Consider the following 21,026-nt stretch of genomic DNA (forward strand, 5'->3'; position numbering starts at 1 on the left):
GGCTGTTGATTGTGGCCTGCGTTTATATTTTTGTTCAGTGTAGTTTAATAACAGTGTACCCTCAGGGACAGGGCTGTAACCTCCCCTCTGTCCCTCTGTAGTGGTTTATATGTATTGACATGGTCAGAGCTCAGTGTAGTTTAATAACAGTGTACCCTCAGGGACAGGGCTGTAACCTCCCCTCTGTCCCTCTGTAGCGGTTTATATGTATTGACATGGTCAGAGCTCAGTGTAGTTTAATAACAGTGTACCCTCAGGGACAGGGCTGTAACCTCCCCTCTGTCCCTCTGTAGCGGTTTATATGTATTGACATGGTCAGAGCTCAGTGTAGTTTAATAACAGTGTACCCTCAGGGACAGGGCTGTAACCTCCCCTCTCTCCCTCTGTAGCGGTTTATATGTATTGACATGGTCAGAGCTCAGTGTAGTTTAATAACAGTGTACCCTCAGGGACAGGGCTGTAACCTCCCCTCTCTCCCTCTGTAGTGGTTTATATGTATTGACATGGTCAGAGCTCAGTGTAGTTTAATAACAGTGTACCCTCAGGGACAGGGCTGTAACCTCCCCTCTCTCCCTCTGTAGTGGTTTATATGTATTGACATGGTCAGAGCTCAGTGTAGTTTAATAACAGTGTACCCTCAGGGACAGGGCTGTAACCTCCCCTCTGTCCCTCTGTAGCGGTTTATATGTATTGACATGGTCAGAGCTCAGTGTAGTTTAATAACAGTGTACCCTCAGGGACAGGGCTGTAACCTCCCCTCTGTCCCTCTGTAGCGGTTTATATGTATTGACATGGTCAGAGCTCAGTGTAGTTTAATAACAGTGTACCCTCAGGGACAGGGCTGTAACCTCCCCTCTCTCCCTCTGTAGCGGTTTATATGTATTGACATGGTCAGAGCTCAGTGTAGTTTAATAACAGTGTACCCTCAGGGACAGGGCTGTAACCTCCCCTCTCTCCCTCTGTAGCGGTTTATATGTATTGACATGGTCAGAGCTCAGGGCAGTTTCAAAGCTGCAGTCTCTCACTTTTTTTGGTCGAGGTCAGGTCTAATGCCCATTAGTTTATCCGTTCGCTTAACGCCACAGGCTTGGGCATTCCCATGACAGAAGTGACTCCCTCAGAGACTGGGGAGAAAGTCCCAGCTGAATGGACAACACAATGAATGACAGATAAGAACACTTCAAAGAATAAGTCTGTTTCGACTGCCATTTACATTTTGATAAAGTGAATCTTTCAACACAAAATCCTGAATTTTTCATTTTCATTTTTTTTTATAAATCCCTTTGGCACTAATTTCAGAACCTTGTGGTCATTTTTCAAAACTCTAGACACAAAACTCAAAACGGTCATCACTTGTAACACAGGCTGTCCAATGTTCAGAACATTGCATTGTGCATTCATATCTTTAAAGAAACCTTGCACTTGCAGAATCATTGGTTAAAATATCTCATTATCATGAAATATCAAAGGAACATTCATTTAGATCACCCAAACACAAGATACCGATAGTTTCACTGTGTAGTTGTTCGTTCATTCATTAAATATTGTAGTACAAAATATGTGATGCATGTTTCATTATGGTACTACACGTAAATACATCACTGTAAAAGGACTAGTAGAGAGAATACTACAGACACAGTGGAATCATTGAACAAAATATGACATTTATTAATGAAATACAATAAAATCACTCATAGGTTTCTTTGAATCAAAGCAAAAATAATTAGCCACAAAAAAAAGAAAAAAACTACAGTAAAACATCACCTGCAGTGTTCCTCACCTGGTTTACTGTAAAACATCACCTGCAGTGTTCCTCACCTGGCTTACTGTAAAACATCACCTGCAGTGTTCCTCACCTGGCTTACTGTAAAACATCACCTGCAGTGTTCCTCACCTGGCTTACTGTAAAACATCACCTGCAGTGTTCCTCACCTGGCTTACTGTAAAACATCACCTGCAGTGTTCCTCACCTGGCTTACTGTAAAACATCACCTGAAGTGTTCCTCACCTGGCTTACTGTAAAACATCACCTGCAGTGTTCCTCACCTGGCTTACTGTAAAACATCACCTGCAGTGTTCCTCACCTGGCTTACTGTAAAACATCACCTGCAGTGTTCCTCACCTGGCTTACTGTAAAACATCACCTGAAGTGTTCCTCACCTGGCTTACTGTAAAACATCACCTGCAGTGTTCCTCACCTGGCTTACTGTAAAACATCACCTGCAGTGTTCCTCACCTGGCATACTGTAAAACATCACCTGCAGTGTTCCTCACCTGGCTTACTGTAAAACATCACCTGCAGTGTTCCTCACCTGGCTTACTGTAAAACATCACCTGCAGTGTTCCTCACCTGGCTTACTGTAAAACATCACCTGCAGTGTTCCTCACCTGGCTTACTGTAAAACATCACCTGCAGTGTTCCTCACCTGGCTTACTGTAAAAAGCTAAACAAAGGATTGATTACTGTACTTCTATATTTCCATCAACCCTGTCTTGTGGATTTGGCCACAGGTTCTCATCCACATCACAAAGGATGTTTTCATTAGCCAAACATCTTGGGAAGAATGTTCGGGCGATTCCAGGCCTGACACTGGTCTGCCGTGATGTCATTGCATGCGTCATCCATGGCCTGGAGAAGGGTGGCTTGTTCGTGAGAGTGCCTACAATATACCTTCCACCTCCATGTGGAGAAAAATTCCTCAATCGGGTTTTTAGGAAAGGAGAGTACGGTGGTAAGTACATGGTGGTAAATTGTGGATGGGCCTGAAACCATGCTTGCACCATTTGAGCATGGTGGAACCTGACATTATCCCACACAATGACATAGGTCATACCTTCAGCTCTACAGACCTGATTTAGCTCATCAAAGAAGGTTACATTCGAACAGTGAATCATGTGGCTGCCTGCAACTCAATATATAGAGTGTATAGAGTAGAGAGCTTTAGTTGTTGTTCTACCTAACATTAGAACGGGCAAGATACATAATCTAAGATACTATGACTGTAGTATGATTGTTGATGCCACACATGGTGATTCCAGCATCTCAGAAACAGCTGCCTTCCTGGGATTTTTACGCACTACAGTCTCTAGAGTTTACAGAGAATGGGGCGATAAACAAAACACATTCAGTGAGCCGCAGTTCTGTGGGCAAAAACACCTTGTTAATGAGAGAGGTCAGAGGACAATGTCCAGACTCATTCAAGCTAACAGAAAGGCCACACATGCTCAAATAACAGCTGTTTTAAACAGTGGTGGGCAGAAGGGCATCTCTTAACATACAGCACTGTGAATAATTCAGGCTGTTGTGGAGGCAAAAGGGGGTCCTACTCCGTACTAGATGTGTGTACCTAATAAAGTGGCCGGTGAATGTACAGTAATGTCAAATCTGAAAACATGGTCTGGAAAAGTGGTACATGGGACCATGATAAAGAATGATGATGAAATATTACATCCATAGATAATGTAGTCCAATTGGTTGGTTCCACGGTAATTGATGTCAATGGATCTCGTTATCCTGAAACTTTCATGATCTAAACATGGAATATTGTTTGGCAGTTTCCATTAAACTATGCATTAAGAGTAATGCAACAGTTACTTATCATTTTGAGCAGTTGTATCAATTGATAGATCATTGTAATGAAATGAATAGTCATCTCAGATGTAATGTGTGAATTGCATTTTGAAATGGTAATACTTTGATGTTAAGTGTTGTCATTTTGAACAGGTGATTTTAGTTCAATGAACAAATGATCTTAGTTTTATGTGTATTTTATCCAAGCATTTGGAAAAAGTGTTAGAGTTTTGAAAAATGTGCATTTTGATCATTGGTTGTGGGCTTTGTGTCTAGAGTTTTGAAAAATGACATCAAGGTTCCAAAATTAGTGCCAACGTGATTGTAAAAAACTGTAAGCAAAAAGGTAGGATGCTGTTGACAGTAGCTGCGAGCAGATACTGTATGTCTGTCTTTCAGTAGTGGTTCTGGAACAGTTAATATAAGTTGTTTACTATGACAACAACATCTGCCTCATCTGAGCTAGTAGCGCTCGCTGTGACCTTATTGGCTGGCTCCCAAAGCTCCCTGTGAGATGACTGTCTAGAAGAGGGAGATTAGACCCTCCCTCTATTGTATTTGTGTCTGATTGAACAGAATAGTTCAAATAAAATGTACACTGTGCTGGAGGGTATTAGACACACTATTTGTCATAGTTTAGACTGTGTGTTGTGAAGTACACTATTTGCAGCTGTTAGTGAGAATTGTGTGTAGATGTACTGTGCCAAAACACTCAATTTGTCATAATGTGTGTATGTTTGCACGTGTTATGAGTTTTCTATTAGCAGCAGTTTTTAGTGATAAATTATATGTAGACATCTATGGGCAACCTTTTATCCAGTAATATGAATCGCAGTCAGTGCCCTTAGTAGTTGGTGTGTGTGTGTGTGTGTGTGTGTGTGCGTGTGTGCGCGAGTGAGAGATCCATCTCCCCCATCTCTGGCCTCTCCACCCTTCCTCCCATAAGAGAAGTTCTGTTTTCCCTCCATCTCTCCTCCCCTCTACACAGAATGACTGTTAGTTTATTTTTACACTGATACTCTCTCCTCTCACTCTTCTATTCCCACCCATTTTTCCCTGTTTCTAAAACCTCCACCACTCATTTTCTTTCTCAGTCCTGGTTTGTGTGTAAGTGCAACTGCGTATGTGTGTACAGGTGTGCATGTGTGTACACGCTTGTGTGCTTGTATCTCTCAGAAAGCACACACACATTTAAAAATCAGTCTGGGGGATGTTAAGCTGCACTATGGAAACATTTAGAAAATAAATTTTCTGGGATTGAATGGGCTTTTTATGGTGGAAAATGACATCATTGCTCGCCTCCCCTCTCCGTTTCTGACTAATGACACGGAAACTGAGAGAAACGCTCCACAAACAACTCAATAATTTACCACTCAGTTTACATGCCAGTGTGTGTGCCAACCACACATAGCAGTGTGTGTGTGTGTGTGTGTGTGTGTGTGTGTGTGTGTGTGTGTGTCGCATACACGTGGTTAAATAACATGTTGTAATAGAGTGAATAATTGTCCAACCATCTGATTTTATGGTGGTGAAAATGTATTTCATCGTTCCACAACCATTAGGCTACTTCTAATACTTCTAATGCTTATGACTACCATTATGTGGAACTGCTTCTGCTGTCTTTACTGCCACTATTTAAAACACAATGGTAGTGGAGCAATTAGTTGAAGAAGTAGTAGAATAGTAGTCTAGTTGGAAAAGACACTAGCGTTGGTTCCTCTAAGCTTCTCTAATGCTGCTAATTACTCATTACCAATACTCTGTCTCTTTTTAGCATTCCTGTAATTCAGTCACATGGTGTGTGTGTATGCACTGCTGAGTCATAAAACACATGGCTGAGCACTGAGCAGCAGTTATAACATCAGAGAGTAGGCTACATTAGATGATGCTAGATGACTGGTTGATGTTGTTACACTGTAATAACCCTACAGGCTCAGAGGATAAATGACATGATTCCTGGAATGTGGAAGGTAATTGTCTGGAAATATTATTAATGCATTTAATAACAAAAAGCCCAAAGATACAGATAGTGTGGTCTCACAGGCATCACCGGGTTGTCACTAGTTACCACAGCCACAAAGTCATAAACCCTGCCTATTTCTACAATTCATCTCCTTAAAATTGTGATTTTAAACCTAACTCTAACCTTAGTGGAAGCGACAGCATTTTAGCAACATGACATTTTATTTAAAAAATATGTTCATATACAGCCCCAGGAAGAATATTACACTTTTTATTTTAATTCTAATCAAACACTTAAATATGGTCATTTTCATGTAAGGCATTTGTGAAAATTCTATATCAATATAGAGTGGGAAAGCAGCCATGCGTTTGGACAATTAAAAGATACAGCAGTAAATAAAACCTAATAACAACATACAGTACCAGTCAAAAGTTTGGTTACACCTACTCATTCCAAAATATTTGTACTATTTTCTACATTGTAGAATAATAGGGAAGACATCAAAACTATGAAATAACACATATGGAATCATGTTGTAACCAAAAACCTGTTATACAAATTTGAGATTCTTTAAAGTAGCCACCCTTTGCCCTGATGACAGATTTGCACTCTTGGCATTCTCTCAACCAGCTTCTTGAGGAATGCTTTTCCAACAGTCTTGAAGGAGTTCCCACATATGTTGAGCACTTGTTGACTGCTTTTCCTTCACTCTGTAGTCCCCACCCATGCTAACTGGCTAGCTTGCCACTTCCAGACACAAATGAACGAACACCTCACTCTGCCTATTTTAATCACCCTAGCAGAGTTGGTTAGGCTGTTTACAAGTTTCAAGTGTCTAGAGCGTTCTTGACTAACTATTACTCCCCCCCCCCTACGTTTACTGACACCGGTCATATTCAGCAGATGTTGTGCGTTCGTAAATTCATCAGTTATTCTGCGCTCTGGCACACTCAGACAAGAGTACTCAGAAATGAGAGTAAAGGGGGATAGCTAGTCAGTTGTACAACTTAATGCATTCAACTGAAATGTGTCTTCCGCATTTAACTCAACCCCACTGAATCAGAGAGGTGCGGGAGGATGCCATAATCGACATCCACGTCTTCAGTGCCCGGGGGACAGTGGGTTAACTGCCTTGTTCAGGGGCTGAAAGACAGATTTTTACCTTGTCAGCTCAGGGATTCCAACACTAACCACTAGGCTAGCTAGATAGCCAGAGTGAATTTGCGAACGCAAGATATATGCTAGGTAACTGGATGACAGTTATTCAAGTTCTTGCTAGCTAACCAAATGACACCTGCATCTCTAGCTGTGAAAAGCCACCGAAAAACAATGAGGAGAAAAAGTCAGTCACCCACTCCTCTAATGGCATGACGTCCTCCTAGCAGCTAGCTAACGTTAGGCTCCGTGTTTTTAGATTGCTACATAAATAGATACAGTAGCCTATTAGCCACAGTATGACTGACTTGTGATCATTACCCTTGCTAGTTTGATTGTATTGACATACCAGCCTTAGTTACATTTGTCAGTTTTTGTCCAAAATATTGAGTCATTGAAACTAAACTTGGAATTTTATATTTTTAACTGATACGATTGTCTGTTTGTGTCATAGTTAAAACACTTGTCATTTGCACTTTAACCACACTGCTTAACCTTAAATTAAGACCAAAAAGACCATTTTTGTTTTCAAACATTTTTACCATAGTGCCAATTTTGACTTTGTGGCTGTGCTATCTAGTGGAACCTGCTTCACAGCTACACTTCAAAGAGTTTGATTTCTAGAGTGCCCCCTATGCAGATGGACGAAGTCGGTACTGCATGTCGTTTTTACTATTTTTGGTGAAGGACCTTATATAAACTTCTGTCAAGCGATTTGTTGTCCTCCATCTGAGTGTATCTGTTCACTTGCTCGGCAATCAATCTAGCATACTACCTAAAATAGACCGATGGGACATGGGCGGGATTATGAATAGTAATTATTGCGGTATGAGTCAGGTTGGGCAATTTGGGATTTGTAGCCAATAAATGAACGCCAGAAACGTCACGGTGGGATTGAATAACAGCCAATAAGGAAGTAATGTCCCAATTTTATATGTTATTTTTTAGGAGCTCTATTTCATTGCAGCTATCAGTGACTGACTGATCGAGTGAGATTTGCATATGACTGACATTCCAGTGCATATTTCAACCAATCAGCGGTCACGGCGGCGGGATGACAGATGGCTGCCTTGACCAATGGTGGAGCTTAGATTAAGAGAAAGGGGCGGGGCACGGTTGGGCGAGGTTGACACACTGAAAGAGCGAGAAGGGGCAGCCTAGTTTACAACAAGGAACAGGGAGGGGGAAAATAAAGAAAGGGCCAGACGAAGCAAGAGAGGACAAATCGTGGGGAAGAGAGTTGAGCTAAAGTGAGGAGATGTTGTGATACGATAACTTTTCTACTACAAATACCTGCGGAGCTGACGGACAGGAGTGGGCGCGCGCGAAGTGACCTGCTGCAGGCAGAGATCGCACCGGACATCGAGCGGCTATTTCTATAAAGCCCCCGATTCCACGGATCTGTGTCGGAGCATCTCCGGCTGGCCTCTCGCTTCGGTTTCCTGCCTTTGAGCTCAATCCGGTCGTTTTCTGTGGTCCAAGGGGGGCAGCAACCAACACAGAACAGTGCTGTGGTCTCGCCCCACTTTCTGTCATTGGGGTCCGAGGTCCGAGTTATCATCGTCGCCGCTGCTCTTGACAGCGTTGGAGTGAAATACTTCTGGCAACTATATTTTCAGTCGATTACCTTTTTGAGACGTTGATAGATACGAGGCAGGGGTGTGTGTGGGAGCCGACTGAGGCCACGGTGGTGTTTAAAAAAATATTAACGTTAGTGGGGGTAGTGCATTGGTGGCTAGCCTTAAAGAAAATCCCAAAACTGGTATATTGGATTTAATCAACAACTGGAGAGCCAGTGTGATATGGGAGATGGATGACCAGTTTTACGCACACCTGCATATGATCCGCCTTGTGTGGTAGAAAGTTAATTGATGGTGAATACGATTTCACGTTACTTTACATTTTTAATATGAGTTGGTGCCAAAGCAATAGAATATCAATGTTGGATGCTGACAGTAACCATACGGCTAAACAGGCAGGTGGCTAACGGTTTTGGGGGTAAAAAAAATGCAGGTGTATTCAGACAGGTTTTTTTTTGTCAATTTAGCTACCATCTTATAGATCTAGCACGCAGCAGTCATTGTTCCTCAAATAATTTAAGTGGTTTCATGGTGTGAAGAAAAACAATAGTAACAGACATATGTTGTGTAAAGGAAGGGTAGTGACATGAGGACAACAATTGCGTTTCTTTGACTGCTTTCTGTTCTGCGGGTGCAGGGCCAGGGGCGTTACGGGGGGTACGGTGTTATTTGGACCGGTGCACTTGAGGCTGGGGTTGCCTTCTCGTGTTGAACCTGTCGGCTGTATTTTGAAGTAGAAAAGGTTACTTTGACCGACAATTGCAGTGCTACTTGCGTCAATGTAGACGGCAATAAACCCCGTATGTGGTGGAGAGGTAACATAAAATAAACAATTGGGGTTGTCACTTGTCCTCCAAACTTCAGCAAGAACATCCAAAGTTAAAGCATGATGTTGCTGAGCATAGCCTGCACGAGTTTATGGATGGCAAATAGCTGCTGCTAGCCTGTGTTAATTCAGCTAACTAGAAGTTGTGTATAACTTTACACACGGTCCGATGCATACGCATTTGATTGATATTCAGACAGATACAAATCCCTTCAATAAACAAATCTAGCAGGATTATGAATTTGATAGCTTTGTCATTTTGAGCATTTGCATAACAACTAGCTAGCCAGATGGCTAATGCACGTAGTTAGCTAGCCAGCTTGCTATCCACTGCTAGCAATTAATGTTAGTGTCGTCCAAGCTAGCTGTCAGACATTATTGGTCGACTACATGCAATACATCGAATACTCCGTTTCTGCCCTAAACATGTATTTTTTTGCATTTCGCACCATTTGTACACTGCTAGACTGAAGCGAGTACGTGTAGAGACAAGTTGAACATGGTCGCGAGGATAGCGTATGTCTCGGACTGATGTGCCAATTTACTCCGTGGCTGAGGGTGAGGCCTAGTTAACCTATTCGTGACCGCAGCACTCCAGTAATGTAAACAAACAGGCGAGGGTGCATCAGGGGTTATTAGACCAAGAGGAACACAGACTTTTCCGACTATATTTAACGTATTGTCGTATCTTCTGTATCCTGTTGCAACTTGTGACTACTGACTAGTTGGCAATCCATTTGACATTGTGTTATTCCCCGTATTTCATGTTCTGCACTGGGGAAATGTAATTGTTATCGTCAATGCGCGTGAACAAATAGGCTGCTCGCAGAGAATGCGGCATTCTGAAAAGATGAAAGCGTGAGCTGGTCTCATGTTGTTGACGGATACGCATGGGACTTCATTTTAATCCGAAATCAACATTTACAGATATATCAGTACGCCACCGGATAAATCATAATAGCAGTGCGACTATTGCAGTGAAAGTTGTGCGTGATGACCGCAATCTGAAGATAAGCGTCAGATGCAGGCACTATCGAGCACTGTTGCCATCCACTATACGATCTTGGATCACTGATTTAATTTTTCAAAACATGGATTTTTATCTGACGTTGTAAAGGGACGCTTTCAAGGACCCTTTTAAATTGAGACTCGTTTTTGGAAAAACACCATAAAGGACTCTTTTCAACCATGTATTCATCAGAGACCCCTCAATACCTCCGTCAAGGACTGAGCATGTTTGGTCAGTCATGGTCATTTACTACTTCTGTGTGTTTTTCATATTTGTCTCCAGCACCATTTTGAATATTGTAGCAGTATGAATTTGCAGTGAGATATACAGGTCTTTCTCACGGCTGATTGATCAGCTACCCGCTGGTGAGTTTCCAGAGGTGTCCCATATGGGGAGCAGCAACAGCCATGAGTATATACCTGAGGCTAATTGGTTAAGCCAGTGGGCCACTGGTTCTGGGAAGATGGGCCTTTGTTGGTCACTTCTTGGCCATACTAGAAAAGTGTTCATATTGTCACAAATAAACTATTAGCATGTGTACAGGCTAACAACAATATGTTCCCAAAATCTGGAAATAGAATCTTGTTTACATGAAAGTTGAGATTGTTTATCGGAAGTTGAGATTTTAGAAAAAATATGTTTGAGCTAGTTTACTATGAGGAGTGTATTGTCTGGACATATTGTGAGTCCATAAACTGTTGCTCAAAAATAATATTAATTGACTGGATTACACTGAATAAAAGGAGTAGGCCTAACCATTTCTTTGTATTTTTTTTGCAGTCTGGACCAACGTGGAACCCCGGTCAGTTCCTGTGTTTCCCTGGCATTCATTGGTCCCTTTCCTGGCACCAACCCAGTCAGATGCCTCTACTCAGTCTGGTGAGGGCCAACAACCAATCAATCACCCCCAAGCTGCCAGTCTGAAAACAGGTAGGTTGTGGATGAAATTCGACCCAAATCCCAGCAAGATTACCATTTCTACCATGATTTCAAACACTTGAAACATAATGAATTACGTAACACAAACATTGGTATTACCAGATAATTATCAGAGATTTGAATCATTGCGAAAATACCCCCTTTTCCTGTCTTTCTCAGAGTCTCAGGGGGGTGCAGTGCTGCTACAGGAGGCCAACGAGGGCCCCTCCCTAGAGAGAAGACCCACAACACGGCTGACTCCCTCCACGGACGACCTGGCCCCGGAGAGGGAGGCCGAAAGAGAGAGGCCAGACAGTGAGACTGAGAGTGATGTGGATGACCCGTAAGTGTGTGCGTGCGTGACTGCATAGACGTGTGTGGACACTAGGGCTGACCCCAAATAGTCGATTGTTTGGCTGTTGGTCAACCGATATTATTTTTAGTTGAGCAGTAGAAAATATATACAGTACCAGTCAAATTTTGGACACACTTACTCATTTCAGGGTTTTTCTTTATTTTTACTATTTTATACATTGTAAGACAAGAGTGTGCAAAGCTGTCAGGGCAAAGGGTGGCTACTTTTTTTGGTTACTACATGATTCCACATGTGTTATTTCATAGTTGTGATGTCTTCATTATTATTCTACAATGTAGAAAACAGTCAAATAAAGAAAAACCCTTGAATGATTAGGTGTGTCAACTTTTGACTGGTACTGTATATATTTATTTATTAAACACGAGATACTTGTCTGATTTGCACCCATCTCAGTGAACTAATCCATTGCGGAGGGTGGCACAGTCCAAGAGGAAGGGGAGTGTGTTAGGATGCATAATGCACGTCTCTCTCCTGCAATTTGTGCACTTACATTATTTCATAACTTCATTGTGAGAATTGTTTGTGTGTGATTGTTAGTGTCTATCAATTCCCCATTACATATATCACCGGTAGTAAATTTACCATTAATTCCTATAATATCTAATCCATAATGTTTTTTGGTTACGGTCATTTTTGTTATTGCATTTAATATATTGTTAATCCAGTCTTTTACTGTTCTCATTGTCAGAGTGGACACATTGTTAGCCTACACTACCTACACTAAACTTGTGCGAAACAAGTTTTGGTTTATTTCATTCCATTTACGAGTTTTGTCAATTATAGACCATATTTTTGCGCAGTGGCAAACCTATAGGCCTTCAGTGTGTGACAGGTTAGTACAGTGGTGAACCTATAGGTCTTCAGTGTGTGACAGGTTAGTACAGTGGCAAACCTATAGGCCTTCAGTGTGTGACAGGTTAGTACAGTGGCAAACCTATAGGTCTTCAGTGTGTGACAGGTTAGTACAGTGGTGAACCTATAGGCCTTCAGTGTGTGGCAGGTTAGTACAGTGGTGAACCTATAGGCCTTCAGTGTGTGGCAGGTTAGTACAGTGGCAAACCTATAGGCCTTCAGTGTGTGACAGGTTAGTACAGTGGTGAACCTATAGGCCTTCAGTGTGTGACAGGTTAGTACAGTGGCAAACCTATAGGCCTTCAGTGTGTGACAGGTTAGTACAGTGGTGAACCTATAGGCCTTCAGTGTGTGACAGGTTAGTACAGTGGTGAACCTATAGGCCTTCAGTGTGTGACAGTGGCAAACCTATAGGCCTTCAGTGTGTGACAGGTTAGTACAGTGGCAAACCTATAGGCCTTCAGTGTGTGGCAGGTTAGTACAGTGGTGAACCTATAGGCCTTCAGTGTGTGGCAGGTTAGTACAGTGGCAAACCTATAGGCCTTCAGTGTGTGACAGGTTAGTACAGTGGTGAACCTATAGGCCTTCAGTGTGTGACAGGTTAGTACAGTGGCAAACCTATAGGCCTTCAGTGTGTGACAGGTTAGTACAGTGGTGAACCTATAGGCCTTCAGTGTGTGGCAGGTTAGTACAGTGGCAAACCTATAGGTCTTCAGTGTGTAACAGGTTGGTACAGTGGTGAACCTATAGGTCTTCAGTGTGTGACTGGTTAGTACCTTTGTGAACCTATAGGTCTTCAGTGTGTGACAGGTTAGTACAGTGGTGAACCTATTGGACCTTCAGTGTGTGACAGGTTAGTACAGTGGCAAACCTATAGGTCTTCAGTGTGTGACAGGTTAGTACAGTGGCAAACCTATAGGCCTTCAGTGTGTGACAGGTTAGTACAGTGGCAAACCTATAGGTCTTCAGTGTGTGACAGGTTAGTACAGTGGTGAACCTATAGGCCTTCAGTGTGTGACAGGTTAGTACAGTGGCAAACCTATAGGCCTTCAGTGTGTGACAGGTTAGTACAGTGGCAAACCTATAGGCCTTCAGTGTGTGACAGGTTAGTACAGTGGCGAACCTATAGGTCTTCAGTGTGTGGCAGGTTAGTACAGTGGCGAACCTATAGGCCTTCAGTGTGTGACAGGTTAGTACAGTGGCAAACCTATAGGCCTTCAGTGTGTGACAGGTTAGTACAGTGGCAAACCTATAGGCCTTCAGTGTGTGGCAGGTTAGTACAGTGGCAAACCTATAGGTCTTCAGTGTGTGACAGGTTAGTACAGTGGTGAACCTATAGGTCTTCAGTGTGTGACAGGTTAGTACAGTGGCAAACCTATAGGCCTTCAGTGTGTGACAGGTTAGTACAGTGGCAAACCTATAGGCCTTCAGTGTGTGACAGGTTAGTACAGTGGCGAACCTATAGGTCTTCAGTGTGTGACAGGTTAGTACAGTGGTGAACCTATAGGTCTTCAGTGTGTGACAGGTTAGTACAGTGGCGAACCTATAGGCCTTCAGTGTGTGACAGGTTAGTACAGTGGCAAACCTATAGGCCTTCAGTGTGTGGCAGGTTAGTACAGTGGCAAACCTATAGGCCTTCAGTGTGTGACAGGTTAGTACAGTGGCAAACCTATAGGCCTTCAGTGTGTGACAGGTTAGTACAGTGGCAAACCTATAGGCCTTCAGTGTGTGACAGGTTAGTACAGTGGTGAACCTATAGGCCTTCAGTGTGTGACAGTGGCAAACCTATAGGCCTTCAGTGTGTGACAGGTTAGTACAGTGGCAAACCTATAGGCCTTCAGTGTGTGGCAGGTTAGTACAGTGGTGAACCTATAGGCCTTCAGTGTGTGACAGTGGCAAACCTATAGGCCTTCAGTGTGTGACAGGTTAGTACAGTGGTGAACCTATAGGCCTTCAGTGTGTGACAGGTTAGTACAGTGGCAAACCTATAGGTCTTCAGTGTGTGACAGGTTAGTACAGTGGTGAACCTATAGGTCTTCAGTGTGTGACAGTGGCAAACCTATAGGTCTTCAGTGTGTGACAGTGGCAAACCTATAGGTCTTCAGTGTGTGACAGTGGCAAACCTATAGGTCTTCAGTGTGTGACAGTGGCAAACCTATAGGTCTTCAGTGTGTGACAGTGGCAAACCTATAGGTCTTCAGTGTGTGACAGTGGCAAACCTATAGGTCTTCAGTGTGTGGCAGGTTAGTACAGTGGTGAACCTATAGGCCTTCAGTGTGTGACAGGTTAGTACAGTGGTGAACCTATAGGCCTTCAGTGTGTGACAGGTTAGTACAGTGGCAAACCTATAGGCCTTCAGTGTGTGACAGGTTAGTACAGTGGTGAACCTATAGGCCTTCAGTGTGTGGCAGGTTAGTGCAGTGGCAAACCTATAGGTCTTCAGTGTGTGACAGGTTAGTACAGTGGTGAACCTATAGGTCTTCAGTGTGTGACTGGTGAACCTATAGGTCTTCAGTGTGTGACAGGTTAGTACAGTGGTGAACCTATTGGACCTTCAGTGTGTGACAGGTTAGTACAGTGGTGAACCTATAGGTCTTCAGTGTGTGACAGGTTAGTACAGTGGCAAACCTATAGGTCTTCAGTGTGTGACAGGTTAGTACAGTGGTGAACCTATAGGTCTTCAGTGTGTGACAGGTTAGTACAGTGGTGAACCTATAGGTCTTCAGTATGTGACAGGTCAGTACAGTGGTGAACCTATAGGTCTTCAGGGTGTGACAGTGGCAAACCTATAGGCCTTCAGTGTGTGACAGGTTAGTACAGTGGTGAACCTATAGGCCTTCAGTGTGTGACAGTGGCAAACCTATAGGCCTTCAGTGTGTGACAGGTTAGTACAGTGGCAAACCTATAGGCCTTCAGTGTGTGGCAGGTTAGTACAGTGGTGAACCTATAGGCCTTCAGTGTGTGACAGTGGCAAACCTATAGGCCTTCAGTGTGTGGCAGGTTAGTACAGTGGTGAACCTATAGGCCTTCAGTGTGTGGCAGGTTAGTACAGTGGCAAACCTATAGGCCTTCAGTGTGTGACAGGTTAGTACAGTGGTGAACCTATAGGCCTTCAGTGTGTGACAGGTTAGTACAGTGGCAAACCTATAGGCCTTCAGTGTGTGACAGGTTAGTACAGTGGTGAACCTATAGGCCTTCAGTGTGTGGCAGGTTAGTACAGTGGCAAACCTATAGGTCTTCAGTGTGTGACAGGTTAGTACAGTGGTGAACCTATAGGTCTTCAGTGTGTGACTGGTGAACCTATAGGTCTTCAGTGTGTGACAGGTTAGTACAGTGGTGAACCTATTGGACCTTCAGTGTGTGACAGGTTAGTACAGTGGTGAACCTATAGGTCTTCAGTGTGTGACAGGTTAGTACAGTGGCAAACCTATAGGTCTTCAGTGTGTGACAGGTTAGTACAGTGGTGAACCTATAGGTCTTCAGTGTGTGACAGGTTAGTACAGTGGTGAACCTATAGGTCTTCAGTATGTGACAGGTCAGTACAGTGGTGAACCTATAGGTCTTCAGTGTGTGACAGTGGCAAACCTATAGGCCTTCAGTGTGTGGCAGGTTAGTACAGTGGTGAACCTACAGGCCTTCAGTGTGTGACAGGTTAGTACAGTGGTGAACCTATAGGTCTTCAGTGTGTGGCAGGTTAGTACAGTGGCAAACCTATAGGTCTTCAGTGTGTGACAGGTTAGTACAGTGGTGAACCTATAGGTCTTCAGTGTGTGACTGGTGAACCTATAGGTCTTCAGTGTGTGACAGGTTAGTACAGTGGTGAACCTATTGGACCTTCAGTGTGTGACAGGTTAGTACAGTGGTGAACCTATAGGTCTTCAGTGTGTGACAGGTTAGTACAGTGGCAAACCTATAGGTCTTCAGTGTGTGACAGGTTAGTACAGTGGTGAACCTATAGGTCTTCAGTGTGTGACAGGTTAGTACAGTGGTGAACCTATAGGTCTTCAGTGTGTGACAGTGGCAAACCTATAGGCCTTCAGTGTGTGGCAGGTTAGTACAGTGGTGAACCTATAGGCCTTCAGTGTGTGGCAGGTTAGTACAGTGGTGAACCTATAGGTCTTCAGTGTGTGACAGGTTAGTACAGTGGCAAACCTATAGGTCTTCAGTGTGTGACAGGTTAGTACAGTGGTGAACCTATAGGTCTTCAGTGTGTGACAGGTTAGTACAGTGGTGAACCTATAGGTCTTCAGTGTGTGACAGTGGCAAACCTATAGGCCTTCAGTGTGTGGCAGGTTAGTACAGTGGTGAACCTATAGGCCTTCAGTGTGTGGCAGGTTAGTACAGTGGCAAACCTATAGGTCTTCAGTGTGTGACAGGTTAGTACAGTGGTGAACCTATAGGCCTTCAGTGTGTGGCAGGTTAGTACAGTGGTGAACCTATAGATCTTCAGTGTGTGACAGGTTAGTACAGTGGTGAACCTATAGGTCTTCAGTGTGTGACTGGTGAACCTATAGGTCTTCAGTGTGTGACTGGTTAGTACAGTGGTGAACCTATAGGTCTTCAGTATGTGACAGGTTAGTACAGTGGTGAACCTATTGGACCTTCAGTGTGTGACAGGTTAGTACAGTGGTGAACCTATAGGTCTTCAGTGTGTGACAGGTTAGTACAGTGGCAAACCTATAGGTCTTCAGTGTGTGGCAGGTTAGTACAGTGGCAAACCTATAGGTCTTCAGTGTGTGGCAGGTTAGTACAGTGGTGAACCTATAGGTCTTCAGTGTGTGACAGGTTAGTACAGTGGTGAACCTATAGGTCTTCAGTATGTGACAGGTCAGTACAGTGGTGAACCTATAGGTCTTCAGTGTGTGACAGTGGCAAACCTATAGGCCTTCAGTGTGTGGCAGGTTAGTACAGTGGTGAACCTATAGGCCTTCAGTGTGTGGCAGGTTAGTACAGTGGTGAACCTATAGGTCTTCAGTGTGACAGGTTAGTACAGTGGTGAACCTATAGGTCTTCAGTGTGTGACAGGTTAGTACAGTGGTGAACCTACAGGCCTTCAGTGTGTGACAGGTTAGTACAGTGGTGAACCTATAGGTCTTCAGTGTGTGACAGGTTAGTACAGTGGTGAACCTATAGGTCTTCAGTGTGTGACAGGTTAGAAAGGGCCAGTGGTGTAGCGTAGGGTATACGCAGGTACAGTTTAAGATGTATACTCACTTTTTTCCCCAGTGGGCTTTGCGTATACTAACTTAATCCCTGCTGATGCGTATCAAAGTAGTGTAGTGAAGGTATATGACTTATCAATTATGAAGTACAATAGAGAAATCATTCACAAAGTAGCCTACAAAATTGCAAAGCAAGTGAAATATATTCACATGCACACAGCCTAGTTTCAATGGAATATCATCTGCAGACAGTAAGAGTGTGTAGCTTTCAAATGGTTTTGTCATGGAACAGCTCCGAGAAGAATGACATCGGTAGCTGGTAGGGTAGGAAAGAAGTTTCAACGTACGATATCTACCAGTAAATGCTGACTTAGGCAACAAAGGATATGCATACCAGGTATTTAAAAAGTTTAGTCAGAAGAGTTGGTTAGTAGGCTATTTGTAATGCGCGATTGTCATCATGCACTGTTTGCGTCAGGGGCGCAGACATGGATGTGCCTGGGTGGACAGAGGCCCACCCACTAGGGAGCCCACCCAATCAGATAGATGTGGTTTAAGCGTTGTTGTGGACTTACATGCTGACCAGACCGGGCGCGTGCATCCGCGTGTGCCATCGCAACCATGTCGATTTTGTCCATCCACACTAGACGTGATCAGGACACGCAGGTTGAATTATCAAAACAAACTCTGAACCAACTATATTCATTTGGTGACAGGTCGAAATTATTAAACTTTCATGGAAATTTAGCTAGCTAGCTTGCTGTTGGTGCCTTTCCTTCTCTGGGCGGCCTGTTTGGGAACTTTTTGGCAAAATTAGAATTGACCAACTTCTCCAGGACAACTACATAGGGCAGATGGAAAGACAGCATGAGGTTAAAGGATAAGCTGTCCATAAACTCTGACATAATAAGCCAGTAGGTCCCAATCATAACAATACAAAACACAACCATTAAGCATTTCCCAATGGAAATGTACAACTATTACCTCCCATTGAAAAAAGCATTTCACGTTTAGCACACAAAGTAATTGGTGACCTGAAGTTTAAAGTGGAACTGACAACATTTTAACTACTTTGCCGATATGAAACAAACACACAATCATAATATCAGTCAAAAATATCAAATTCCCAGTTTATGCTACAAAACCAACTTTACAAGGTTTTTATAAAAATAATTTTAAAAATTAAATGTTTTATATTTGACTCAACGTTCCATGACATACACTAAGGCATTGTTGGCAGAACAGATGGATGCAGTTCATTGCATGATTAATATAATTCAGCAATACAAAGTTTGCTGCCTCCATTCGGGAAGCACTGTTTCAGTTTCAATGACTCAATATTCTGGACAAAAACTGACAAATGTAACTAAGGCTGATATGTCAATACAATCAAACTAGCAAGGGTAATGATCACAAGTCAGTCATACTGTGGCTAATAGGCTACTGTATATTTATGTAGCAATCTAAAAACACGGAGCCTAACCTTAGCTAGCTGCTAGGAGGACGTCATGCCATTAGAGGAGTGGGTGACTGACTTTTTCTCCTCATCGTTTTTCGGTGGCTTTTCACAGCTAGAGACGCAGGTATCTTGAACGACTGTTTGCATATCTCTTTCGTTTGCAAATTCACTCTGGCGATCTACTCTGATTTCAGAGTACTCTCGTCTGAGTGTGCCAGAGCGCAGAACAACTGATGAATTTATGAATGAGTAACACCCGCTGAATATATTAGTAAACATAGGGGGGGGGAAAGGTAATAGTTAGTCACGAACGTAAACAACCTAATCAGTTCTGCTAGTGCGAGTAAAATAGTCAGTGAGGTGTTCCCTCATTTGTGTCTGAAAGTAGTTAACTAGCAAGCTAGCCAACTTTAGCCAGTTAGCTTGGGTGCTTGGTTGGGACAAGCATGCATTGGTAGGCAAGCTGCAGAAGGTCGAGGAGGCTACAATTACGCATCGTTTAAAGTGCAGTTTTAACAGCAAACTACCTGAAATGTTACTTTGTTAGATTTTAGCTCATCTTGCTATGGCTAGCATTAGTTGATGATATTGTTGTTGTTATGTGTATAACTAAGGAAGAGAGAGCCTACCTTTTCATGGTTGTTTGATCAATAGGACTGTAAAGTTCCCAAATGTAAGAGGACTCCTGTGGTGTTTATATATTTGCAGAAATCCATTCCAGGGGTATTTTTAGGGTTTTTGGTGAATGTGTTCTAATGATTTAAAGTCGCAGTGTTGCATCTGCCTGTAAACACATGGCAGGCTCGTGTGGTAAATGGGATGTTTGGCAGGAGCTGGAGGAGCATGGTCGGGTCAGGTTAATTTATTTCTTCTTCTGGTTATCTTGATCTGTCATATTTATTCAAATATTGTGCTTAAAGGGAAAGGAGGATACCAAGTCAGTTGTACAACTGAATGCATTCAACTTAAATGTGTCTTCCACATTTAACCCAACCCCTCTGAATCAACATCCACGTCAAGCATCAGACAATCTCAATGCATATAGTTGATTTTATATACACGTTTAAAAATTGATACCAGTTGATTGATCGAAAGAACAGACTACTTTCGGTCGGCCAAGATAATTTTTGTGCAGGGACAGGCCTAGTAGAGTGAGTGGCTCCACGCGTCCACTTACGTTTTCTACATGTAGAGCAGCATGTTATATGAACAACGAGGTGAGGAACAAAAGCATCCATCTCTGTGCTTTATTACTAGCCATATGAATGGCTATATGAATATAAGCTAAATGAATATACAGGGTGGCAGGTAGCGTAGCGGTTAGTGTTGGGCCAGTAACCAAAACGTTGCTGGTTTGAATACCCGAGCCGATAAGGTGAAAGATTTGTCGATGTGCCCTTGAGCAAGGCACTAAACCTTTACCCTTATTGTAAAATAAAACATTTCCCTGCACCTATCCGGTGTTTGACAAAAAAGCATCAAAAATAACTGAAAAGAATGGCAGGGGCCAGGCTGCTGCTGTCCATTGACTGTTATGAGCTGTCTGCTGAATCCACTGAACTCTCTGGGGAGATGAGACACTTTTCCTGCTCTTTGTGTGTGTGTGTGTGTGTGTGTGTGTGTGTGTGAAAGAGTGACAGTTTTATGCAAATCTCTCTCCTTAGAGTTGTTTTTGTCTCTTTTTTTTATGTTCCATGTTTGCAGAGGTATGATGGTGGGTGAGATATATTTATCTCTCACCCACCTGTGTGTGTGTACATACAGTTGAAGTCGGAAGTTTACATACACCTTAGCCAAATGCATTTAAACTCAGTTTTTCACAATTCCTGACATTTAATCGTAGTAAAAATTCCCTGTCTTAGGTCAGTTAGGATCATCAATTTATTTTAAGAATGTGAAATGTCAGAATAATAGTAGATAGAATGATTTATTTCAGCTTTTATTTCTTTCATCACATTCCCAGTAGGTCAGAAGTTTACATACACTCAATTGGTATTTGGTAGCATTGCCTTTAAATTGTTTAACTTCAAATGTTTCAGGTAGCCTTCCACAAGCTTCCCACAATAAGTTGGGTGAATTTTGGCCCATTCCTCCTGACAGAGCTGGTGTAACTGAGTCAGGTTTTGTAGGCCTCCTTGCTCGCACACACTTTTAC

The 21,026-nt window shown here is 42.9% G+C and overlaps 1 protein-coding gene across 1 annotated transcript in view; it reads left to right on the forward strand.

Annotated features, from left to right (window-relative positions):
* LOC115116689 (protein capicua homolog) overlaps window positions 1–21,026 on the forward strand; it is a 66,586-nt gene that overhangs the window by 31,959 nt on the left and 13,601 nt on the right. Inside the window, 2 exon segments of the mRNA XM_065007750.1 lie at window positions 10,885–11,034; window positions 11,203–11,365. Coding sequence (XP_064863822.1) covers window positions 10,885–11,034; window positions 11,203–11,365 — 313 coding nt within the window.

This window comes from Oncorhynchus nerka, linkage group LG3 (genome assembly GCF_034236695.1).
Source record: "Oncorhynchus nerka isolate Pitt River linkage group LG3, Oner_Uvic_2.0, whole genome shotgun sequence".
In the NCBI taxonomy this organism is placed as follows: domain Eukaryota; kingdom Metazoa; phylum Chordata; class Actinopteri; order Salmoniformes; family Salmonidae; genus Oncorhynchus; species Oncorhynchus nerka.